The following is a 26,226-nucleotide window of genomic DNA, read 5'->3' on the forward strand; positions in this document are numbered from 1 at the left end:
TACAGGTTTGTCTGTATTGCATATAATTTGTCATCGGAATTTAAATTGTTGCTTACTATGTGTTTTCTACATAGGCTCAAACTGTGAACAGCACATTCGTGGATGTGTTTCCAAACATTTTCTGCCGACCACCCAAAGAGGTGCTAATGCTAGAGATGAGGAAGCAAGAAGATCCTACCATTGTAAGCACTGACGACCCACTGATGGATGATGAAGAATTCAAGAGTGCAGCTTTTCAGCGGCCATATCAGTATCTCACACGGTTTCATAACCACAAAGATCTTGACGTGTTCAGATATCAGGATGTTGAAGGTTCACATGTAGAATGTCTTCAGATGCTTCTCATGTACTGTGGAATGATGGACCCATCCTGGGCAGAACTGAGGAATTTTGCATGGTTCCTTAACCTTCAGTTGAAAGACTGTGAGACATCTGTGTTTTGTGATGCCACGTTCACTGGCGATACGCTGACTGGATTCAAAACCTTTGTGGTGGACTTCATGATTCTGATGGCAAAGGACTTTGCCACTCCATCACTCAGCATCTCTGACCAGAGTCCTGGCATACTACAGATGGACTTGACGGGTGTCCAACATGAAGACTTGGCTCCTTTTCTGATCAGAAAGAGATGGGAAACAGAACCACATCCATACATCTTCTTTAATGATGACCATGTGTCCATGACCTTCATAGGTTTCCATCTTGAGCCCAATGCACAGAACTCTGTTGATGCCGTTGAGCCCACATCTGGAAGGGTGATAAAAAAGAATGTCATGACAAAGGTACTGTATGAAGGTCTAAAGCTTCAGAGAGTCCCTTTCAACATCAACTTTGATTCCCTTCCAAGAGGGGAAAAAATAGAGAGAATCTGCAATGTTCTTGGTATCCAGTGGCCTCTTGATCCAGATGAAACATATGAGCTTACAACTGATAACATACTCAAGATGCTGGCAATCCATATGCGATTCAGGTGTGGCATCCCTGTCATTATTATGGGAGAGACCGGATGTGGCAAGACACGGCTCATCAAATTCCTTTGTGAGTTGCGGAGGAGTGGAGTGGCCACTGAGAACATGAAACTGGTCAAGGTGCATGGAGGGACAACTTCAAAGATGATTTACTCCAAAGTCAGAGAAGCAGAAGACATTGCTTCTATTAACAAACAAGACTATAAATTTGACTCTGTTCTCTTCTTTGATGAAGCCAACACTACCGAGGCCATCAGCAGCATTAAGGAGGTCCTCTGTGACAAGACAGTTAAGGGAGAAAGCTTGACACCCAACAGTGGTTTACAGGTTATCGCAGCATGCAACCCTTACAGAAAGCACACAGATAAGATGATTCGGAGGTTAGAATCTGCCGGCCTTGGGTACAGAGTTGGAGCTGAAGAGACCGATGAAAAGCTTGGGTCTATTCCTCTCCGCCAGTTAGTCTACAGAGTTCAAGCATTACCACCAAGTATGATCCCTCTGGTGTGGGACTTTGGACAGTTAAACGATGACACAGAGAAAATATACATCCAGCAGATTGTGCAAAGAGTGGTTGAAAATAATGACATTGCTCAAAGTTACATCAAGTGCATCACAGATGTCCTTTCAGCTTCACAGAAGTACATGCGGACAAGAAAGAATGAATGCAGCTTTGTCAGCTTGAGAGATGTGGAACGCTGCATGCAGTCCTTTGTTTGGTTCATCGACAACCATGTCATGTTGTTTGCAGAGCTTGAAGAATTTGAGAGTAATCAAAAAGCTGACAGGAATGAAAGGCATTCCAGACACACTGATGGCAGAGACCCAGTGCTCTGGTCTCTAGTCATGGCCATAGGAGTGTGTTACCATGCCTGCCTTGAAAAAAAGGATAAATACAGACAGAAAATCAGCAAAAGCCTACCACCACAATACTTCCCAGCAAAAATAATGCAGGAAATCTCACTCATGCAGGATTTACTTCTGAATGGTGTTCCAATGGGGGATACTATTGCAAGAAACAGTGCCCTCAAAGAGAACGTCTTCATGATGGTTCTCTGCATTGAGCTAAGAATCCCTCTTTTCTTAGTTGGAAAACCTGGAAGTTCAAAATCTCTTTCCAAAACTCTGGTGGCAGATGCAATGCAGGGCCAAGCTGCTCATTCTGATCTCTTCAAAAAGCTCAAACAAATCCACTTGGTGTCCTTCCAGTGTAGCCCTCACTCGACACCAGAAGGCATCATTAATACATTCAGGCAATGTGGACGCTTTCAGGAAGGAAAGAACCTGGACGAGTACATTTCAGTCGTGGTTCTTGATGAGATTGGACTGGCTGAGGACTCTCCAAAGATGCCACTGAAAACCCTTCATCCACTGCTAGAAGAGGGATGCATTGATGATGAGCCACAACCTCACAAAAAGGTTGGATTCATTGGCATCTCCAACTGGGCTTTAGACCCTGCAAAGATGAACAGAGGCCTTTTTGTCTCACGCGGTGACCCTGATGAGAGGGAACTTGTTGAGAGTGCGAAAGGCATATGCAATTCTAATGCAATGGTTTTGGAGAAAGTCAGGCTTTTCTTCCAACCCTTTGCAAATGCCTACTTGCACATCTGCCGCAAACAAGGCAAAGGCTTTTTTGGTCTACGAGACTATTACAGCTTGATTAAGATGATTTTTGCTGTGGCCAAGGCTTCTCAAATGAAGCCCACTGCAGAACAAATCGTGAAGGCAGTGTTGAGAAATTTCAGTGGAAGGGATGATGTGGATGCAGTAACCGTCTTCACTAAAAGTCTGAACATCGCACCCAATGTAGAGAACATCAGTGCCATTGAGTTTGTGAGGGAAAATATTCAGGCAGTTGGCCAAGAAGAAGAATGTCGGTACCTGCTGGTGCTAACAAAAAACTATGCAGCCCTCCAGATCCTGCAGCAAACATTCTTTTCCGAAAGTGATCAGCCAGAAATAATCTTCGGATCCAGTTTCCCGAAAGACCAAGAGTATACTCAAATCTGCCGCAACATCAATCGCGTAAAGATCTGCATGGAGACGGGTCACACAGTTGTGCTCCTCAACTTGCAGAACCTCTATGAAAGTCTCTACGATGCCCTCAACCAATACTATGTCTGCTTGGGAGGACAGAAATATGTTGACCTTGGACTTGGAACACATCGAGTGAAATGCCGGGTACACAAAGATTTCCGGCTAATTGTCATTGAGGAAAGAGAGGTGGTCTACAAACAGTTCCCAATACCTCTCATCAACAGGCTGGAGAAACACTACCTTGACACCCACACTGTCCTTACAACTGAACAGAAGAGGATGGTGGATGATTTGGAAAAATGGTTGAAACTTTTTGTGCGTCTCAGCAGTCAACATGCAGCAGTGGCTCAGACTTACAAGTACCAACCGCCAGACGTCTTCATCGGCTATCACTCAGACACATGTGCCTCTGTGGTACTTCAAGTAATAGAGAAGCAAAAGGACAGCATGGAGATCCCAGATCCTGAGAGGAGAATACTGGATGAGGCTAAACTCATACTGCTCAGATGCGCCACACCAGACTCAGTTGTGCGATTGGACTGCACAGGCCTGCCCAAAGTGGAGAGTGAAAATCTGGCCAGAGTCTACTTTGAAGAGCAGAATAACAGCTGTTTAGCTGACTTTATTATTGCTCAGACAATGCATGAAGTCCACTGCTACTCCTCCTTCACTGAGGTAAGTGTTCGTACAAGTTTCAGATATATTCTAAAGCTCTTTGTGTTAAGTATTAATGTATTCATTTTAAAACATAGGTGACAACATTCTCCAGACTTCTGACAGCATCTGACCTGGAACCACTCGAGCGAGTGTTGCATAGTATTGAGCTTCTTTCACTCCAGCAGTTCGACACAGAGCACTCCTACCTAAAAAAGATCAGGTTTGTGAAATAATTATTCACAAGAATATTCTGAGCCTTACTTAAATATTTAAGTATAATCTCAGTCTCAAGATGAATTCTCTGTTTTCTTGTAGGAACTTCCTTATTGCTAAAAATGAAAGTGAAACTGGACCCTGCAACAAGATCCTCCTCATTCAGTGTGATTTTGATGAAGCCTCTCACAGTGCCAATCTCATTGCATCTGCAAAGTAGGTCTAAGGCTTCCTAACTGTTTGGTAAGCACCAGTACACTTTGGTTTTGCCATATTTAGCTTTCTATTGTCCTTTTTTAGGTATTCATCCATAAATGAAATCAACAAGATGGCTCAGGAGAGCAGAGGAAGCCGGGTGTTTGTCTACTTTATCACCAGACTGCCAAGAGTGGAAGGAGGGACCTCCTATGTCGGCTTTCAAGGAGGTAAGGCGACCACAACTAGTGATGCTTAACTTGTATTATCACATTGTTTGAAAAATAATCTGAGGCAAGTTAATATTTGCAGGCCCCTGGAGATCAGTTCACATTGATGACCTCAGACGGTCAAATGACATTGTTTCAGACATCAAAGTCTTGCAGAGCATGACAATCAGTCAACTGTTTGAAACAAAGATGAGCGAGTCTGAAGGTAACTGATTGATGAATAATTGAGATCAAATTATGATGTCATTGACTTGTATTTTGTATCACATCACAATATTCTTGTCTACAGCCATGGAGCATGATTACTTGTACACTGAGAATGAGCAGGAGGAAGCGGAGTCAAAGGAAAATGTGAGTACAGACAACATGCATGTATATACCAAACATTTGCTACTGTTGGAGAATCACAAATTTGCAATTTGTTTTGCCTGGAAATGTGAAAATCTACACCTAAAACAGGGAACGTTTGTGCTCCCCTTCACACTCACAAGTGACTCAAATCTTTAATCAGTGTATCCTCCTGCTGCAGGGCTGCTATAATGTTGTGGACACAACAGCACTGGTGCGAAGCTGTGTGCAGAGTGCAGTTGGCATGCTGAGGGACCAGGTGGAAAGTGGCCTTCGTAGTACTCAGAGAGTTGAGATCCTGCTGACACTCCTCAGTGACAGTGACGAAGTCAAAGGTACAAACAACTTATTTTTTTCTCCAGTGTTTTTGTTTCAGCAGTTGCAGTGCTCCTCATGTTATCTTACTCTTGTCAGCTGAATTTCTACAAACTGTGAAGAGACATCTTCATTTATTGCTGGCGACTCGTGATGGCAACACCTTCTCATCCATCAAAAGCAACTGGGTCGTTAAGGAGGCTTCGAACATTGATGCCTTGCAAGAAGGAGGAACCTTCAGGTAAATTCTTCTGCCACACAGGACAGAATGTCTGTTTGCAATTATGTCTTTTTTAGTGGCTCTGCTCACATTTTGGGAATCATGACAGGCACACCTTATGGAAGCGTGTTCGTACTGTGGTTGTCCCCATCTTGGCGCAACTGCTTTCAGTCATTGACCGCGACCAAAACTTGGACATTCTTCTCGATGAAAACTGTGGTGAATTTGTCAAGAGGCTGTGGTTGGATATCTTTGGCAATGATAAGCTGCTGGAAATCCCACACCTAACACTGGACCACAAGTAAGTGGTGGCGATATTGCACTTTGCATAAAAAATACCAAATTCCTTTTTCTAAGACTTAACATACTTTTACATGCATATTTAAACATTTTGTTATTTTCTCTTTTCCAAGCGCTGAGACGAGAACAATCCTTGTACAGAACTACATTGCCCAAGACAGGAACGTGAGCTGCAGCATGCCCTTCAGCTGGAGGATCAAGGACTACCTGGAGGAACTCTGGGTTCATGCGTTTCAACATGAAGGTATGGACTGTTACTAGGTACTCTTGATAAATCGCACATTACCGCCGTGATAGTATGTACATTAAATGTGTATGTGTCTCAGGCCAGACTCAACGAGAGTTTGATGAGATATTTTGGAAGACACCACTGGGACGATACATCGTGAAAGCAGACCAAGAGATGCAGACTGAGTTTTTCCAACGCTACCTTCAGGATTTCATCGCTATGACAATGAACATAACTTGCCAGGAAGATCTGACGGTATTTTTCATTCATACTTGAAGCCATAAAATTGTCAGGCCGTCTGTCTTGTGGTGTGTGGATGTACTGTATGTACTAACGGACATTATTTGCGTTTCCAGCTCCTGTGTGGTGCCCTGAACTGTTGCGTCAATGAGCTGCGATTGCGGCTCAATACCACAGATACAGCAACGTCTCTTCCATGGGTCCATGCTGCCTATCATGAGTTTAAGAACAGGCTGCAGAACCTCTCCAGAATGATCTGCATTGAACCCCAGGTGACCCAGCACCTCTTGAGGAATCATCATACAAGAGACGGGTTTGAACTGGTGAGCCTCTAAAACCATTTAAGTCTTTTCTAAATAATACTTCAAGGTTTTTGAATTTGGCATGCAATATTGTTTGGTACTTAACTATATTTTACGTCACCTTTTTAGTGTTACATGTTGTGATAATATTCCCCCTTGTCTCCAAGGTACTGGATGTGTATGCTGCTGTGGCATGTGTGGAGTACCTGGAGCCGAGACTCCTGGACACAGAAGCCCAAAGACGAGCCTGGCTCAGACGGGTCAAGAAACTCCAGGTCCCCATTGAGTTGATCTGTTCAGAGGACGGCGTGAGACGCTATGGAGAGAGGAGCAAGGTGATGGTCTGTCGAGTCCAGTAAGTCCAGCTTAACTAAATATATTCAAATGGTTCAAGTGGGGCAGTTGGCAGTAATTACTCTAGTTGATGTGTATGGTTAATTGTTTGTGTTTCTCTGTTCTTAGAACTGGATGGAGTCGGATATTCTCTCTCTCTCTATTTGTGGAACACATGTTGTTGGGCATTGAGCAGGTGGAGAAGAAGCTGACTCCTGTAGTTTTGGAGCATACAAAACGGCTTTGCCAGGTTGGTCTGGGTTCTTTGAACTAACCAAAAATGTTATGAGTTCAGTCAATTGTCACAAAACTGCATCAACAATAACCACAATAAGTCCTTCACCAAAAAGAAAATGTACTACATCTACTCTCATAGATACTGGAAACAAATTCAGACCTCAAAACCAAGCAATCATTTGAGGCAGTAATTGGTTTGCTCAAAAACTGCAAAGATGAAGCCATTGAGTGCATCTTCAGGTAGATATTCAGTTTTCTATCATTTGCATTTCATCAGAATGTGCTGTTCTTTACCTCCACCCTGTGTTTTCACCTATTTCTGTGTTTTTCCAGGTTTGGTCTTACGCTGTGCCCGGTGTGTATGGGAGACCCCCGAGATCCGATCTGCCTACAATGTGAACACATCTTCTGTGTAGCCTGTATCAAACAGTGGTTGATCCCTGGTCAGATGTACTGTCCCCTCTGCATGCAGGCAGTGAACGACAACTTCCCCTTGACCCCTTCAGATACCATAAGGTTGGTAGCTGCATGTGGATTAGACCTACAGAATACATTTTCACTCTTTTTAACAAGCACAGATATGATGTGCAACACATACGCACACACACGCACACGCACACACACACACACACACACACACACACACACACACGCACACACACACACACACACACACACACCATTTTTGAAAGCACCCTGTGCTGTTTCCTAGTTCCTTTTAAAAGGACCGAGGTAACTGCATGCTCTGTGAATATGGCATGTATTGAGTTCTCACAAAAAAATCTTTTTAAATTCTTGTGTCTCTCGTTCTGTGCAGGATTGTCATCAACCAGCATGCTCAGTTCAGGAAGCAGTGCAATGCTTTCTTCATTGATCTGGTGTCCACTGTGTGCTTCAAGGACAACTCTCCCCCTTGTTCAGATGTCATTCTCCATTTGTTGTCCTTTCTCATGGTTGAGGCCAACACTGTTTCCATTCTCGGAGGTGGGACACTGCTCTGAACATGCCCACACAATCTTGTCTCAAGTTTTGTCAGCTCTTAATATCCTTTTTTTCTCTCCAGGTAATCGACAAATTCTGACAAAGGTGCTCTCCCCATTTGATGACTCTGTGGATAGAAATCCAGTGGTTCGGTCCGTAGTGCTCAAACTCCTGCTGAAGTACAGGTGAGGTTGTACATTGGATAAAGCCTGCTAACGGGAGATTTTACGTTTTTTTTCTGGGTTTCTAATTTTTGTATGAATTGTACCGTTTCTGAAGCTTCGACGAAGTTAAAGATTACCTCCAGCAGCATCTGGTGGCAGTTGAGCAGAGCAACATCTTGGAAAAGACGGACAAAACTGAACTCTACTTGTTGTACATCAACTGCCTGGAGGTAAATATGAAGTCTGACTCTGCTGTATATTTGAAATAAACTCCTTTGTTCAGCAGCACTCGTCAGGATACATTAAATGCAAATCTTCTGATCACACATGTGGATTCTAATGATAGAAAGATGTGAATGATGTGTGATTGTGTTGTGATCGAACGTTTATAAAATATATTTTCTTTTCTCTAGGATTCCATGTTTGAACGGTTTCAGTTCAGGTCCATTGCGTACCAACGGGTGTGTCTGCAGGATGAAAGTTCCTTCCTGAACGAATACTTGCAATCACATGGCCAGTCTGCTGACACAGCCACTGTTGAGTATCTGCAGCAGATTGCCAGAGTGCGCATGGACCTGGATATGGCTGCAAGCCTCATCACAGAAAACCTCAGAGCCACTGGTGTGTAATTCTAATTTTGCACATACTGTACACTCACCAGTTACTGAAAAATAGAGACATTTGTCATTGGTTTGTGTCTGATAATTCCAAAATGTCCTTTTTCCTTTCTCTCTTCAACCACAGCTGAGTCTCAGGAGACTAGTCAGAGTGAAACTACAGCCCTCCTCCTGACCAGAGTGGTGAACTTGTGTAGGCGCAGTGGAAACGACTGGTATCGTGTCTACTTGATCCGCAAGATCTGCAGCCAACATGGAGTGGAGTTTGTCCTGAAACTCCTCAAAGTGAACGAAATGCGCTGGCTCTTCCCTGAAGAAGTGCTGCAAAAGGTTTGATTACTCGCTTTGTGATTTTCAGTGCCCGAATAAAGGCACGGTTGTAATCAAAATATAATGCAATGAGTAACTAAACAGTTTGATTCAATTTGCATTACACCAGAGTGAGCAAGCCACTCCAATAGACCCATTCCTTGTGTGTGGGGAAGACTACAAGACCATCAGAAATGCTGTTGCAAAGGGAGTTATGGAGGGAAATGTCAATGGACTGGACAAAATTTGTGAGGTAACGTTGCGTTACTTTCTTTTTGGTAACCGAGCATCAGGTCTCTGTTTCTGAATGCATGTTTACATGGTTGTCTTGTTGCTCTCTTTCTTTGTAGGGGTGCAGATGCTTACCACAGCGCACAGCAGTGTATCTTCTCTTGGCACTCTACAGAGAAGTCACCACTCTCTACAGAGAAGCCAATGCTAGCTTCCATCCCAAGCCTGAGGTTGATACTTTTACATTTGCACCTTATGAGCTCTGAAAATATTATTACTAATGTTACCATATAGTATAGGCCTACACAGAATGGATTGACCATTATGGTCAATTTATGCAAAGTGGTTGTATGCAATATTACTGATATTTAAATATGGGTATTCATTATCTACATAATGGAAATGATTTATCAGGTGATATCAAAATTAGGGAGGCAAATATTTCAAAGGTGAAATGGAGAAAAAAGACCAATTAAAGTCCACAATATCAACAAATATCATTGAGTCACAAAAAATGTGTCATTAATGTAATGAGCATCGTCAAAGGGAGATACTTTTATTGGTCATATTTTGCTTTTAATTATGGATTTTTTTTAAACTTTACTGGTAAACTACTGGTAAACTACAGTAAACTACATATCCATGTATTTATGTATCTTTGTACTTACAGCAATTAGAAGCCTTGACGACCTACATCCAGAACTCCAAATTCCTTGCCAGCCAACAGATGAAGGCCTTCGCAAGGGCTTTGGTGAGCAACCAACTCAAGTCGTTGGAGGTTTGTCCCGGGGCGTCTGGTGCCCAGTCTGTGCTGGTGGACCTAACCATTCACATGGCTGCTGTCATGCTCTGCGGGAACCAGGGGATCTTTGCTCCCCTGCAGCAGCTGGCAATGGACCCTGCCAACATGCAGGTATGCATATCGTCAGCTGCTTTCAGTGTTGGAAAAATTGGCCTCTGCTTTTTTTTCTTTCTCCTAATTTAATATTTGTTTCTGTTGGCACAGGCAGCCTTCTTGCCAACCATGCCAGACGACATGTTAGTTGTGGCTCAACAAGCTATGGGACCGGTGCAGTGGTACTGTGAGTAAACTGACAAAGACAAATATTTACTCTCAAATTTGAAATATTGGATATTGTTAATATTATTAATATAATATTGTAATTATGTAATTTACTCTTCTCATAGATTGTCCGAATGGTCACCCCTGCACCATTGGAGAGGTATGTCATGTTTCGTCTGACTCGTAGTAAGATTGTAATGAGTCTCTTTCTTTTGTAGCATTTTTTTCATGCATTTTCTTGCACCCTATTTTTTTTCCCTAGTGCGGCCAGCCCATGGAAAAAAGTGTTTGTTTGGACTGTCGTGCTGTAATTGGAGGAGAAAACCACTTGCCTGTGACAGGGTTTAAAGTTGGTCAGCTGCAGTAAGGAGGCTTTGGACTTTATTTTGGAAAAATATATTATTCAAATATTTGTAATGATGCATTAATTGTCTCCTCACAGGGGAGACCGCACTCAGACGGGCCACGTCCTCGGCAACCCCAGTCGCAGGGACAATCCAGACATGTTGGACACAAAGAGCATCTCCCTTGTTCCCTTCACCATGGTCCGCATGCTCACTCACATGGCCATGCTGTTGGGTGCCTGCAATCACCCACAGGTAGTTTAAATAAAGAGTGCCGTTCTAACGGAGATCCTTTCTCCATCCAACGTGTTCTTGAGTGTTTAGGTGCAGCAAAAGAAAATAATACAAACCCCATCTTCCACACAAACACTATTTGTGTTCCTAGATTATCTCTGCCATCATCAAGCCTCCAGTACATGACCCAGGTGCATTTCTACTTGCCCACTTGCAAGAGGACATGAAACATCTGATCAGATCTCTGGGAAAAGGGACGGACGACACAGTCAGCGCCGTCCACCTGCTCATCAGCAGCTTCCTGGAACCTAAACAGCCTCTAACGTGTAAGGAACAACAAACCTTCTGAGAACTGTTATGTTGTATGCTTGGAATAACATAATGATGATCAGAAATAAAGTTATGTGAGTCTGAGAACTAGCCCACGTCCACAATGCAGTGCAGCCGTGTTACCGTTTTCTCCTACTGAAAGCATGTTTCTGAAGTGTGTTGCTCTTGGATCTTCTTCTGTCTCTTTACTGTAAGTTAGGCTGCAGGACAGTGACAGAAAATAGAGAAGAGAGATGTTATGGAGAGTAATTTGCTGGCTTACCTTCTACTGTTAAGCACAGCTGGTCTTTCCTTTCAGGGCCCGTTCCTTATGACAATGTGCTCTCCACCAAAGAGCTTAGAAATGGATGGGAGATGGAAGTTAGCAACGTCGTCATCGCACCTCAGCTGAAGGTAGAAACGCTTTTTGACAGTTTGTTCTAAAAGAGAACAAATGGAGCACATAATCTAATTTGTGCATATAACACGTCCTCCTCCACAGCACTTGGATAGACAGCTGAAGAACGTGAACGCGTTCATCCGGGCTGATTCCCGCATCTCGGCCAACCCAATCATGAACCTCACGTTTGGCGATCCTCGTCTCTTCTTGGCCTCACTTCCCCAGAATTCTCTGATCCACGGTTCAGCCGTGTGGAGCTGCAGGGAGAAAGTGTCTCTGCTGAGCCTCACCCACATCGTGGAGCAGAATGATGGCAAAGAAACCGTGCCGGTGCTCTGGAGATTTCTGCATAAGGTAAGAAAACAGTGACATGGCAGACCACTTTTGAAAGCCAGCAAAAGAATTCTGTGTCCTACTGATACCCGTTTTTTGAGAAGTTACTCCGATAACTGCGTCATAGTGGTCCATGTGTACACTGAGTTCCTTGTGTTAAGCTACTTTTAGTCTATTCGGCTTGTATCGGCTCTGACTTAAAATGTTGCATTTTCCTTAAAATAAGGTTAGAATGTTAGTCGATTGCGGCATTTAAAAAGAAGAAAAAAAAGTCTTTATTTTAACAAACTGTAAGTACATAAAGGGTCTTAGGAGTGCTGAGGGTGTAATTTCCACTAGGGATCTTGTTTTTCCCCTAATTTTCGCAGTTTTGGTTTAAATCATCCACGAACAGAGAACTACACTTACAGCCAAGAAGCAGATGCTAGAAACTCTGATTTGATCAAAATGCTTATAAGTCAACTTCAGTTATTAGCGTTTGCTTACAGCATGTAAGCTGCACATGCAGTAGCGAGTGAATAACAAGCTTTAATTTGCCCCAGATTTAGTTAGCGAAAGTATTTTAAATAATTAATAACTCGCTTTGCGACACCATTTCTGATATTTACTTTTAAAAATTTTTTATTTTTTTTACAGACCTCTGACTTTATTGTTTATGGTTCCAGAATTACCAGAAATCATGTATATGATCTTGTTTGCCAGTAAAACTGCACTGATGTATTGTTATACTGTATATTTGCTTTACCAGGTCATGAAGAGCATTTAACAAGCAATTATGTGAACACGACACGCCTTTTAATTTCAGGAAGCAGAGCTCCGAGTGGTGAAGCACCTTCCTGACATCCTCACACTCCAGAGAGATCTGGTCAAGAAGTTTCAGAACATCACCGAGCTGACTTGTGGCACCATTGCCGAATTCCTCGACGGACAGAAAACAGGTACTGGAACTAACTGCCTACGCCGATGGTTCCTTACTTTCTTTGTAACTGTGACTCACACTTCACAAGAGATTAAAAAAAAAAGGAAGTTCCTCGCAGTTCCTAATTACCTCCTTCTCGGAAATGTCATAGTAAAGTAGCTTAGTGGCTTAGTCGAACAGTAAAACGTGCCTGCCAAGGAATGAGTTGTTTTAACTGGGACAAAGACAATGATTGATTATTCCGAAAAGAGCTACATTTCTTCCACACGTCAGTCTGTCCAATGTGCTGCGAGTTGTGTTTCTAGTTGACGCGTCAAGACATGGGAGGATTTTTATTTTTTCCTTCTTCATCGGTGCAGTTTCGCTGAAAGACTGGTATGATAAATACATCCAAATCTTCCTGACGACCTGGAATCAGCTCAGAGTGTCTTTGGCCACTAACGGTAAATAAAAAAAAACACACTTTAGTACAGCAATGCTGGCCCGTCCGACATCTCCATCCAACTTGAATTGAAACGTTGTCCTTCAGGTGAAATCAAGATCCCAGCCGAGTTCTGCCAAAAGGACCTGGACCGCAACAGTGACTTCAAGGTGCTGTTACCACGGCGACAAGGCCCGGGGCTGTGCTCCACGGCCCTCGTCAGCTACCTCATCGCGCTGCACAACGACTTGGTGTACTGTGTGGACAAGCACACTGGAGAGGAGACCAGGTGGGGGCGCTCATGCCACATTTTTTGCTCACTTGCCAACGTTTGGCTGGAAGAGCGCATTGTGTAAACTTCTGTCCCCCAAATATATGTATACACTACATTCTCATATTGCTTTTACTGAGAGATTGTTAAATGATAGAAAGATAGCTTTTTAAATACCAAGTCAAAGATAGAACGAGGTGAAAGCAGAAAAAAAGCATGTGTGCAGATATATTTCCATCATTCATGCATACTGACGCTGGCTGACTGGTTTGTTTATCCCTCCCAGCTACAAAGTGAGCCCTGCAGATCTCACCGACCTGCATGTGATCCGGTACGAGCTGGAGAGGGACTTGATGCCCCTGGTTGTGTCCAACACCCAGTACAGCATTGAGAGAGGCCAGGAGACTCTTCACGAGTACGACTTGCACAAGATCCAGCAACAGATCGTCTCCCGCTTCTTACAGGGAAAACCTCTCATCACTCTTAACGTAAGCAAATTGAAAGCACCAGCAGAGCACAGAAATAATGATAGTAATTGTATTTATTTAGCACCTTTTAAATACAAAGTGCTCTACAGAGAAGCAAAGCATAGTCATACATAATGTCAAAAAGGACCAAAAGGACCATACCATAACGGCAATTAATACAACAAAACAAACAACTAAAATAGACCAAAAAAAAGACAGGGGAACAAAATGACTGCATAAAAGGACGAAATCACTTAAAAGCAGTTCTAAGAAAATGGGTTTTAAGAAGTAATTTAAAAGAAGTTACTGATTCTGCAAGCCTTAACTCCTCAGGCAGGTCGTTCCAACGTCGAGGGCTCCTGATGGCAAATGACTCTTTGTTTGGAACATTGTTAAACACCGTATTCTTCTGCCTCTGTCCCTTTTCCACAGGGCATCCCGACGCTAGTGAACCGACATGATCGCAACTATGAGATTATCCTGAAGGATGTAAAAACGAAAGTCCATCAAGTAAGTTTTGGTACACGCATTACAGTCCTGGAACTACCTTTCATGTGTCACATGGTACACTAAACATGCTGCTGGAGAAGACCCCTCATATGAGATGGGTGTGTGTGTGTGTGTGTGTGTGTGTGTGTGTGTGTGTGTGTGTGTGTGTGTGTGTGTGTGTGTGTGTGTGTGTGTGTGTGTGTGTGTGTGTGTGTGTGTGTGTGTGTGTGTGTGTGTGTGTGTGTGTGTGTGCCAACAGGAGCCTCTTCAGACTCTCACCCTGTCTGCCGTGTCTGGGGAGCTGCACTCCTACAGTGAGGTGTGTGAGGCCTTGTCCACGCTGGAAGTGGCCCTTGGCTTTCTCGCCATGACTGGGGGAGAGCCTCTCATGCAGCTGTCCAGTTACCTGGAGGAGGTGCTGCAGATGGGAAACCAGATGGCTGCGCATATCCTCAAGGTCAGCCTATCTGAGACCGCGATTATTCTATCCTGTTGCCATTTCTCCCACTTCCACTGTACATTTCGTTTCTTTTTATACAAACAATTTGCCAAATTGATGCCTAAGTGCAATCACACGATACTTTTACAAACGTGGTTTCAATGTGGGTCTTTTTTAGGTGCTAGGCGTGCAATAAAACATAATGTTCTCCTCGTTTTGCTCACAGGCCCTGAGCATGTGCTGTCTTAAGCATTGCGTGGCTCTGTGGCAGCTGCTGGTCTCACTCAAATCAGAAAACATGCTGCGGCTCAAGAGGGTAAGGCATCAGATACAGTAGTGCAAATGGTATTTGGTATTGTTATTTGTAGTAGCATTTTCTTGATATATGTCAAACTACATTTTACTTCCTCAATACTTTTGCATACAAGTGCAGTATTATTTGACTAATTCATGCATACTTTGTGTTCTCAGGATCCCTTTGTGGAGGTCTCAGAGACCTACAAACAGGCCCTTGGTGAGGACGATCAGCGGCTGCTGACCGGCTTCTTTACTAAGAGCAGTGCCGACAATTTCCTGCTGGAGATGCACGAGTTCCTGTTGCTGGTTCTTAAAAAGCCCAATGCACCTGACACCTACAAGCCTGACTGGAGGTAAAACAAAATTACCTTTGCACGTGTCTATTAAGGCTAGATCATTTAAAGACTAAAAACAAGTTTCGCTCTCAGTGAAAGAAAGAGGTTGTTCCATTCCTACTTCGAGACACTTTGGGGGATTTAGTGAGCTGCACGCTTACAAACCTGAAGCTAACTTTGGTCAGATTCGGCTCTCTATATATTAAAGTTGGTTGTCTGAGAAAAGCCAGAGTAAAAAGGTTGTTTTGCAAAATTATTTGATCAGGGCTCAGGGACAACCCATTAAGTTGAAACATTATGCCTCCAGCTTAAGTAACTAATGTCCTGAATAATTAAAAAACTGTACCTCTCGTCCTGACTCAGTGCGTCATGTATTCTAGCTACTCTAAAGTGTATGTTTTGTCTTTTTAAAAGCCTGAAAGTCACGCTGGTGTCTTACATGGAGCACAAAGACCTGGACGCCCCGTCTGATGTGGAGGAGCATTTCCCAGAGAAGATCCTTCTCTCTCAGTATGTTGAAGCCTGGAAGTTCAGTATGGCCATCAAGCAGGAACGCGGACAGAGATAATGAAGACGTAAGGAACGGGTTGTTTAACTTCTTCATATTATTAAATCCTTTGGGTGAAGTTTACAATCATAATACATCAACAGTAGCTGTATGAATGTCTGATATGATATTTGTTCACTCCAATTATGCAGAGGAGTTGTGCCTTTTTAGGAGCACTAATGTTTAGGCTTCAGCGTGCCACAGAAGACAAAGTGCAGTTCACATATACAACCCACCTGTGTGAAAAGTTGAACTTTTTGCATTACCTCTTCTGGTTTTGTTTGATTTAAAATCTTCTTTTTATGTGCTTCAACATGAACAGCATTTCCGTACAGTTGAAAGTTTCCTTTCTAGCACTTTTTGTGTAATGTGAAGGCAGAAAATACAATCTGAATACTACTCAGGTAAAATATGTGGTCTAAAAATTACATTGGAGTCACTTTCCTCAAAGCCACTTGTTTCCATTCCTTCTTTGTATTCATGTCTTATGTCTTGTGTATGTTAAAGCTGCACTGGCCTTGCTTCCACTTTTTTAAATTCACTGTCTTAAAAAATCAATGGATATATATAAATATATATTTAAAAAAACATGTCTTTCTTTCTGTTTAATTCCATTCCAAATTTTCATTTCATTTTCTGTAACTTTTGATTTACTGTTCATCATATTTACAAAATACAGTATTGCCTCGTCAGTTTTGTTTGTGTGGCAATAAATACGGCTTACAATAAAGCATACGTGTCACCTTTTGTGTGCCTGTTTTATCACATTTTATAATACATACATGTTTCCAATGTGACATCTTCACCTCACGCAGGTGTGGCTCAGTGCTGCTCCCGTCCCTTCATGGCAACATTCTGACTAATTTTGCAATAACTTGTCGTTTGTCAACACATTATGGCAGCAAAAAATGTTTCCATCTGCCATTGTAGGCAAAGAAATTGTGGGTAATTTCCCTAGTCCGCTCTGAATTGTCTTAAATCCTGTAGTCATAGCGGAGTGTGACAGTACAATATTTTGCTCAGCAGGGGTTTGGCAACAACAACAGTAAAGAAATGTGAATGTCGTGCTGAGATTCCCCTCCTGTGAGACTAACATCATTTATGGGCATAAGCAGATTCCATTGTGTGCTTTGTGTTTTTTTGTTTGTCCTGTAACGTTGCTTTGCAGCTTAAAGGGCCCAAATAAAAACAAAACATATTTTCTCACTTATCTTTACTGGTATCTGCCCAAAAAGATAATTATGGTTTTACGTTACTCTCACATTTCTGTTGCTGGTCCTTTTGTAATGCCTTCTGTGTCTACAGTTGTAAAGAGGGTTTTACAGTGGATTCTCAACAGCACTACTAGTATAGGTCGCAAGGAAATTGCTCCTTATTTACATGTTACATCACTGCCAAAGACCAAAAGAGGCTGTCCATGATGGAGTGCTCAGGAAATGGCTGCCTGCCGAAGGTTACGTGACTTTCTGACCCTTTGTTGGTGGGAGCGCAATGTGTTTCTGATCAGGCTGATGGAAATGATAAGGACAAGACCGCTGTTGGATGGCTCCTTAATTCAATTTCCTCTATACCAAAGCAGTGTTTAGCATAACAATGACAAATGGAAGCATGCGCCTATGAAAGTAAACCATGCCAGCGACCACCCTCTAGGAGTCTGCAGTCAGTATAAATGATAACCATAAGAGGAGTCAAAGTTGCCGGGTTTGCAGATTTGACCCAAAAGCCACTTCTATTTCATTTTTCTTTACTCAGTGAAAAGATGATGCATCGATTATGCAAGTCTACAAATCATGATGAAAAGTAGTTGTGATGACGGACTGACAACGGAGCTGTCACTGCACCAGGCCGAGGTGTCATGTGCTATCTAGCCATGTCCTCGCCGCTCATTAGCAAACCCGAAATGTGGAAGTACAGTACACGAGGTTAGTAAACACACCCACAAATGGGTCATGAGATGTGATTTGCTCAACTCAGTCCTGTAGAACAAGCTTCACTGAGCAAGTTCAATTGCTTTCGCTTCCACTTGTGTTGGCTTCAAAGCCACCATGCCAACAGTACAAAGGGAGGAAGAAAGAGGCCACATTATTTCCCCTGCTCTGTGTTTGTTTTTTTTGTCTTTGTTGATGAGGAAGAAATGGGGGCAAAATTACTGTGCATCGTGGCTCATATTTAATGATAATCATGGTTGATGGACAGTTGGGATCAGGTCACAAGCATAAGGGTTTCCCAAAGCCGGATAATGATGTGCAGAAATGACCTCTTTTGGTGTACAGCTACAGTATGCTGGGGGATTTGACTGTTCTGGCTGAAATATGGACATTTTGTCTCCACAAAGTAGCTGCTGGGTCATTGATAGAAAAATTCATTAAATCAAGAAAATGTATTCTTGGAAGAAGAAGCTGTCAGAAGTACAACATGATGGACAAATTGCATATCCTAGACTGCTCGTCGAATGAGCAAAGAGCTACCTTCTTAAATACATGTGGTTATAGACAGAGGCCCACATGACGTCGTCATGGCTTTATCCAGAGCTCCTAAATTATCTACCATATTGAATACAAAATCTATTTTCCTAGTGGCAGGTTGAGTACATGTTTGGTTCAACACTAGGACTCGTTTTATAACGCTTTTTACAAGCCTTTTCAGCCCACAACCTAAATGGGTTTTTCATGTTGCCTATAAAAGGTATTAAATAAAACACATGCAAGGCCTCTGAGCATTTGTTCTTCATACGTTGTCGGTCTGTTTATAATCTTCAAAACAATGAATATATTTGAAGAAAAAAAAATTACTTGGGACTATAACCTCTGATTGTCCGACGATCAGGAACACAGCCCTTGATTGGTCGACAGGTATTAGTTACTAGTGGGAGGCTAACAACAACACTAACTATTTTCAACTTGGGACAAATTGATAAATAATCACAGAAAACATTCAGTGTTGGATTTATTGTTATGGATTTACTCGACAAAGTCTCTGTACTGACACAGCAGGTCAAGGCTGGATTACAGCTCCTGTCAGATTAGCACAACAGTTAGCTTCACGGCTAACAGTCACATGTAAATTTCGCATGCAGCTTAAATATATTGAGTATGTCATACTTAACTTACGTTGACAAAAACACCTACAATATATATTAACGGTAGGCTACAGGTAATGCATATGCATTAAGATAGGAAACGTGCAGCAACAGTAATACCGTAAATTAATGCCAATTAAGGTCAAATCATTGTCAACTGGCAAAGGACAACTCTGGTTCTGCTCTATGTTCAGTGAATATCTATTTTTGTATTTTCCATTATCATAACTTCATCATCAAATGCATTATTGAGGAATGTGTCGCGTGGTGAGTAATTATTAGCTTTGTCTCCACATGATCCGTATTGCTCTCTCTCTCTTCTGTGAATCGTTAAGTAAATAATTCCTCATAATATTTCAAATGTGACTTTTAAATCTAGGTCAGCAATCCTAATCAATTCTCCCCTTTGTACTTGCCTTGGGTTATACTTTTGTTTCTACGAACCCTTCAGAGATGCACTCTGAACTTCACGATCCAGTGAAAATAATATAAAGTTCAGCTTTGAATCGTCACTGTGCCTTGATCTGTGGAGGGGCTTCAAACTTAACCCTTTGCAAAACAGCCTCAGATATTCATCAAGTGTACACCTCGGGGATCCAATATCATTCGCAGGCACCGTCGCCAGTCAGGCGCTCTCAGTCAATAGGGAGCTAAGATTTTAATGATTGTGGTATGAAATCAGTACCCTGAGATACCCCGGAGACCCCAAGAAGCACACCAACAGGCTACTGTATTTTCTATGGGGCATTACATATGCTTTACTGGCGGTCTGGGAAAATGTTTTCTTTAAATTAGCCCTTCAGGGTGCTGCTGTTATTGCATTATTATCAAATTAGTGTTTTTTAATTAATACGTCATCTGAAATGTATGTGCAAGTAGGTCACAGTGGGGTGAGCGCAGAGAGCGTGTCCAGACTCTCAGGTTGCGCAGCCCGCTGTGCAAAGCTTAGAGAGAGAGAGAGAGAGAAAAAACAACCTCGCTGAGCACATCTGTGAATTATATTAAGCTAATTGTGTGCACTTCTCCTTGCACTTAACACTTGGGTTGTCCTCCAAGCACACGGAAGAAATTAAGAGCACTGCTGCCATGTTGTTCTATTAAATACGTGAAGAGAAAATACAATTACTAGTTAAGTGGGAACATACCACTTGGGATTATGAGAGGTACAACATTTCAAGATTCAAGAGGTAGTTTATTCATTTTGCCATGCACATGCAGGTTTACCAGCAACACCGCAGTAAGATTTACATGCAAGCAGAGCACAGATAACAGACAATATTATTATTTTTCTCTAAGTCATATGTCTCATTTTTGCAGTAAGTAGTTAACCTACACAAGTATGGGCTTTCCTTAATGGAAAATGGCTGTTTTAGAATAATACCCAGTCCAACTGGAGCCTGCTCACCTTGGGCAGAGACATCCAAACTGTACCTTTTTCATAACTACAGCTTGAATTTCAATACCAAACGGTCTGCTACAGGCAGACAGCTCAGCCTTTGCGTTCCATAACAATAAAACCACATGTTGAATCTGATTGTTATGGTAACATTTCCCAAATACTAAGATGAAGCAAAGGCAAGGCTGGGTTATGTGTCAGTTACTGAGTTACATTTACATTGTTAGAAGCCCCTGCTGCTTTCCCTGACTTTTGTTTCGGGGAAAAAGCGCTGTAAAAAAAAGTAAAGGCACTGGCTGCCAGCCAGAATTGCTAATCGTGCATTTTGTTTGGGAAACATTTGGAGCCGGTATACTCGATGGTACAGAATAGGGTTCTGCCGTGTTCTAGTTCCAGTGTCTTCTTCCTTCAGGTGGTCATATTTGCTATCAGGTTCTAGTGATCCAACTTGAACTTCAAGATCTACACCGAACCTAAACAAGTCTCCTGCTAGCCTGTCAACCACCATGCTTCAAAGCCAACTTTTAAGCTCGGCAGCTCTAATCATTCTGTTACTCGTCAGCAGATCCTCAGCTGTGCCTAGAATTATCACTTCACCTCATGTGCCTGGGGTTGAGTACCAGCCACCACACAGAGGAAAGTATTATAGGTGGTGCTTAGAGTGCCTACCTCTCTGGCCTTTGGCTAGGATGTCTAGATTTGACTGAGGAGGACTTAGCAGACCTGTCAGGTTCCCACCCAGGTTTCGCCTCTCCGCTCTGATTGTGTGTGTGCGTTTGTCCCTGAAAGCCCTGTTTCTTTTTCCTGCCAAGAGATGGATGGCTGTTAAATACGGGGGCGCTTGCCATCTTTATACTTTTAAGGCTTTAGTCATACGTGTCACTAAATTATTGTTATGCAAGACGTCCAGAAGTTTGATGGTGTAGAGTTTTCTTTCTTTGAGGGATTTGGATTTTGTAACATCAATCACACAACAGAGAATCGGTTTACATCAAGGCTGAGAAATGCCTGGAGCTTCTACAACACAAAACTCTCCTTTTGAAAGATAGAAAACAGTTGCTGCCTGGCACACAGCAAAGAGTGTTACATAATACAATTAAATACTGCTCTCTCTCTCTCTCTTTCTCCTCTTTGTCCCATTGTCTTTTCCCCCATTTGCTGTCTCTCACACTATTCTTTCTTACTTTCTCTCCCGCTTTCTTGCATCTCCCTTCATTCAGTCTCGTCTCCTTGATGTGCTTTGTTATCTGACGGTCTTTGGCTGTGAATAGATAATGACTGTGCAAGAGGTCCTGTTTACCATGGATACCAAAGGATTAGCGTGATTGCTACTGGTGCCAGTGTTGTAACAAGCCGGGGAAGCCTTCCACAGTGTACGGAGGTGCTGACAGTTATCCTATACAAGATTAGAGAACTTGGATTATGGGTCGTTTTTCTCCACCTGGTGATGAGAGACAAGGAGAAAAGGCCGAGCGTCACAATGCCAAGACTCTGAGGAACAGGGCTGTCCTGGGAGAAAGTAAACCACGGCCTCCATGTTTGTTTTGAACCTTGCCTTGTTCATTTTTCGGAGTTGTGCGAGCTGTAGCCAACGATACGCAGTCTTAGTCGTGGAAACTACGTCACTTTTTACCTTGCCCTTTCACCTTGGTTTTCCCTGTGGCCTGTGGCGGTCCACAGAGGAAGATGCCTCCAACTAAGCCCTCCTGTGGTCAAGGCCCAAGCCGGTGTTCAGTTTCACAGCGCCTCTCCTCTCGGCCCCAGCACAAATACACAACACCCTCTCCGATTGCACTTGATAATATTTATCCTCAATTATAATTCCACAGATATAGATTATTGAGGGGAGTACAGTGGCAGCAGACAAAGCAGCGTGGCCTTGAGCCTCCAACTAGGTCTTGCTGAGGTGGGTTCCTGCATGAACCCCAGACAATTCATGTTCTCTTGAGCCGTGGGGCAAAATAAGCAATGTAGCCATTAAGAGCTCCAATGCATTGGAGAAACACGTTGCTGTATATTTGTCCTCGTGTTGAGTGCATACATCGTTTTAGTGAAATGTGAAACCAGCTAGAATACACACAGTGTCACACGTGAGGGGTGGTCACAGTTTAAATAAATGAATCCAGTGTGTCATATTGCGCAGTCTTGCCCGCATTAACCCCCAAAACTAGTCAATGACAGAGATACGTTTTTAATGACAGTTTAGTTGAACAGAACAAACCTTTATGAAGTTGTAAATCAGTCAAATATACATAAGGTATGAGAAACACGCTTGGAAGCAAAGACTCTCCTTAGTCTCCACAATAAGATGATTAATAATAACCAGATGACCCGAACCCTTTTGCTTAGAGATGAGTGTTCGAATGAGTTTGAGGGAAGAAGGGAATCTCAAAATGGTGAAGATTAATCGTTTGTATGAAAGTGAAGAAGGGTTTAAGTTGAGCATTAGTCAATTGTTTCCCAAAATCATCTGGACAAAATGTATGTTAAACCTGCATGAATGTAATTTTTTGCCACTTGGGGAGGCAATCAGTGAGCGTTAACACAAAAACATTAAAGTTGTGTGCCGGAAAACCAAAACAATTAGCTGACAGACAGCACTCCTTACCTCAGGGGAACCTCAAACTCCAGTGATAATTCTTTGGGGGATTGTGCCCTTTAATGTACACATAATCATTTGATCTATTGCTAATGTAAAATTATTATTTGTAGCAAATTGAGATCTAGCATTTGTCCGGGGACTAAGCATGTGTTAAAAATGCTGCAGGAAACTCAGCGACCTAAAAAAATACAGTTAACGAGCAGCTCTTTACATCATTCCAGCTAACCTGTGACTATGAATACTCATAACATTGTACGCATTTTGGATTTAAAAAAAAAATCAAATTTCAGTACATAAAGAGCAATATTTAACTTGACCAATCAGTAAGAATACATATTCCTTTACCTTTGGGCCTCATTGCATCAAACTATGGCACCCCATATGTCTCGAGATCATCTGTCTCATTTCAGGTCTGCCAGCATCCAGCTGGAGCTCTTATTGAGGATCAGCCTGTGATTTGTTGGTTGTCTTGGCTATTAGAGATGGCATCGGAGGATTGAGGATTTTCTTGCAGGGGAAGTAGATGGAAATAATGAGGGGAAGGAACTGCTGCCAGCCCCCTGCTTTTTTAACCTGCGCACACATAGAGAGATCTGTGTGTAATATTGTTGTTACTGGCAGGGCCTATTTTGGGCAAGTCAGGACTACCCTGTGATGCCCAGGAACGACATGCATGTCATTTCCTGCCAGGGCCGGTCATTTGGTTTCTACTGCTGCTCACTGGCTGGCCGCTCATGTTCTGTCTCTGGTTTCCAAAATTAAACGTGTATATTTTTCTTTTGTCGACAGCAGCAATATTTCCAGGCAAATGAAGTTCGAGAAAGTTTTTTTTTTTTTTAGAAAACTTCAGTTTATAATGGAACGTATGAAATGTCTGAATTGGACCATTTATAAATGTGATCCTGAAGTGCTCGTGGCTTTGAAGAATTGCCTGTTTACTCTGCCTTGTAATGCCCCGTAGGTTGGATTTCCAAACTGTATACATAAAGCTTGCACAAACAATGCAGACTAATTACAATGTATCTTGAGTTACATGATATTTAGCTGGTGATAACAGGAAGGTCACATGTAATTAAATGTTATTAATGAGCATGCTGACTTATATGAATGTTGTTTGAACGTTCAATATCTAAAGTAAATCAGCTACGCCTTTCTTTTTGAATTGATTGGTGGAATCCACTGGCGTGATGGGGCCACAGTCCGCTTACTTATCTTCAACTATCGACAGAAATATGGTTTATGTGCATTCTGAGGCTCGTTCTCAGTGAGATCTATTCCTATTTTCTTCGACACGAGGGGAAATCCTTCGATTGGAAATTAAGCTGTTAACAATTACATTTTTGGAGAGAATTTTGTGATTTTGATTCCTAATGCCAAATTCACTGATTTGATCAGCCGTGACACAACAAAGTAATTGAAAAAGATCAGACGCAGAGTTTGAAACCCACAAACAATGTGAAAGCCTTGACTCATTCTGGCAATTTATTCCGCCTTGGTCTCACCCCGTTTGGGAAAAAAAAACTAAAAACAAAGAGGACTGGCACAAAAATAAAAAGAGGCTTGAAGTTTTTAAGAGGCAAGAGTTTCACCCTCACCGGGCCCCACAGCTGAGCATCAGTATTCCACAGCCACAGAAAGTTGGCTTTATTGATAGCACAGCCGGTGTTGAGGGCTGTTCGCCAACAAAGGACTAATGGCTACAAGCAGCTGGGCCTATCAACCGATAGACACAGTGAGGGTATATGTGTTTGGACTCGATGCACTTTATAATCATGCTGACGGACGAGGCGAATTGGTGATACTCGCTGCGCTGTAACATTACGTGGCATGACCGGAGACATACGGGGACACTCCTCGCGGTGCGAGACAGCGAACAGCCCTGAGATGTCAGAATACACTCAAACTGTTTTAAAGGGGAGGAAGGATCACGCTATAGTCTCTTGACCTCAGGGTCTCCGGTTCAGCTGAGAGCTTCTGCCGTGGATAACAGTCATGAGCTCATGAAAAGCGAAGATATCGTAGATGAAGTCTGAGCACGTCTCATAACGCCTCAAACAGTAGCAAGAAGGGTTTTGTAATCCTGCAACTTCTGCATTTTGCACTATTTTTGCTCTAGATTTTATGGTTCTTGATCGTTTGCAGCCAGGTGTTCTGTATTTGACAGAGTATGAGCTATTTCAACAGTTAAACCAATGTAGCAAATTGCACATCCGACACTCTCGATCTGTGATTTGTTATCTCAAAGCAGACGGAAACGCAGGTCGCATTGTAGTTTGTCTCTGCCCCCCTGACTAATTTAATGGACTTGTTATCAGTGGTGCCGGGGCTCCTTGCAAACTGTTCGAACCTCCTAGAGGATGAGAAGGAGGCACAGGTGATAACCTGGGATGGCCTCCCGCCCACACAGATATCACACAACTGTCTCCTAACTGAGAGATATCCAAGGCCAGCACAATGTGTGGAAGGCAGCTTATTGTTTCACTGCAAAATGGGCAACTTTGAATAAGTATGAAACAGGGAGTGGTTGTTGTGTGATTTACTATGCACACAGGATAAAAAAAAAACACTTTTACATCCAAGCACACTGGTGGGTGACGTTTTTTGTGCCTTTACTGTACCAATAACAAATATGAACTTTCTGAACTGGTCGTACTGATCAGTATTGGTCATAACCAATGTTTATCTTGTAGATGTAGTCCATAGTGATATTGATGATCAATTTGGAGCAGTGTGTCAGTTCACACCATAATCTGCTGTTCACAAACAAAGAGCCCTCTCTTGATTGCGCTTTATATAACCATACTTGTTTCCTTTCATGCCCTCACAATTTCCACATCTTAATTCTTGGTCAGGTTTAAGGAGATCGGAAAACATTTATTTCAATGGGGGGTCAAATTACAGACAAAGTAGACGAGGGCCCCCTTGTGGCTTTTTATCGATGGATGACAGACGTTAAAATATACTCTATATTCTCGGATCGAAAAAGATTGTCATAAGAAGATCTGTTTTTTTTATTGTAAAATGTAAATGCAACGGTTCAATAGGTACTCAGAGGATAATTTGCTGGGACAAAGGTCTGAAAATTGGCGGCACAATAATTTTACCGAATACTGTAGTTGTACCCCGATATAGTTCTATCTAATCAGTTGTGA

General features: G+C 42.5%; 1 protein-coding gene across 3 annotated transcripts in view; it reads left to right on the top strand.

The window, feature by feature from the left end:
* rnf213a (ring finger protein 213a) overlaps positions 1-16,730 on the top strand; it is a 29,733-nt gene extending 13,003 nt beyond the window's left edge. For all 3 annotated transcript variants that reach the window (XM_068578023.1, XM_068578024.1, XM_068578025.1), the window contains 40 exons: positions 75-3,683; positions 3,761-3,885; positions 3,981-4,094; positions 4,179-4,303; positions 4,386-4,508; positions 4,593-4,654; positions 4,833-4,986; positions 5,066-5,207; positions 5,296-5,487; positions 5,600-5,730; positions 5,813-5,970; positions 6,072-6,278; positions 6,425-6,612; positions 6,720-6,840; positions 6,967-7,067; positions 7,161-7,343; positions 7,645-7,811; positions 7,891-7,993; positions 8,088-8,202; positions 8,386-8,593; positions 8,717-8,919; positions 9,029-9,151; positions 9,249-9,359; positions 9,800-10,042; positions 10,136-10,211; positions 10,318-10,352; positions 10,455-10,555; positions 10,635-10,791; positions 10,922-11,096; positions 11,399-11,493; positions 11,582-11,833; positions 12,618-12,750; positions 13,091-13,174; positions 13,261-13,441; positions 13,710-13,911; positions 14,323-14,400; positions 14,639-14,836; positions 15,045-15,134; positions 15,290-15,468; positions 15,865-16,730. In XM_068578023.1, the coding sequence (XP_068434124.1) occupies positions 75-3,683; positions 3,761-3,885; positions 3,981-4,094; positions 4,179-4,303; positions 4,386-4,508; positions 4,593-4,654; positions 4,833-4,986; positions 5,066-5,207; positions 5,296-5,487; positions 5,600-5,730; positions 5,813-5,970; positions 6,072-6,278; positions 6,425-6,612; positions 6,720-6,840; positions 6,967-7,067; positions 7,161-7,343; positions 7,645-7,811; positions 7,891-7,993; positions 8,088-8,202; positions 8,386-8,593; positions 8,717-8,919; positions 9,029-9,151; positions 9,249-9,359; positions 9,800-10,042; positions 10,136-10,211; positions 10,318-10,352; positions 10,455-10,555; positions 10,635-10,791; positions 10,922-11,096; positions 11,399-11,493; positions 11,582-11,833; positions 12,618-12,750; positions 13,091-13,174; positions 13,261-13,441; positions 13,710-13,911; positions 14,323-14,400; positions 14,639-14,836; positions 15,045-15,134; positions 15,290-15,468; positions 15,865-16,018 (9,198 nt within the window). In that variant the 3' untranslated portion in view covers positions 16,019-16,730. The remainder of the gene's footprint in view (positions 1-74; positions 3,684-3,760; positions 3,886-3,980; positions 4,095-4,178; positions 4,304-4,385; positions 4,509-4,592; positions 4,655-4,832; positions 4,987-5,065; positions 5,208-5,295; positions 5,488-5,599; positions 5,731-5,812; positions 5,971-6,071; positions 6,279-6,424; positions 6,613-6,719; positions 6,841-6,966; positions 7,068-7,160; positions 7,344-7,644; positions 7,812-7,890; positions 7,994-8,087; positions 8,203-8,385; positions 8,594-8,716; positions 8,920-9,028; positions 9,152-9,248; positions 9,360-9,799; positions 10,043-10,135; positions 10,212-10,317; positions 10,353-10,454; positions 10,556-10,634; positions 10,792-10,921; positions 11,097-11,398; positions 11,494-11,581; positions 11,834-12,617; positions 12,751-13,090; positions 13,175-13,260; positions 13,442-13,709; positions 13,912-14,322; positions 14,401-14,638; positions 14,837-15,044; positions 15,135-15,289; positions 15,469-15,864) is intronic.
* The last annotated feature ends 9,496 nt before the right edge of the window (positions 16,731-26,226 follow it).

The sequence above is a fragment of the Clinocottus analis genome, unplaced genomic scaffold, assembly GCF_023055335.1.
Source record: "Clinocottus analis isolate CAN_PGR_092001 unplaced genomic scaffold, fCliAna1.0.p SCAF_16, whole genome shotgun sequence".
Taxonomy (NCBI): Eukaryota; Metazoa; Chordata; class Actinopteri; order Perciformes; family Cottidae; genus Clinocottus; species Clinocottus analis.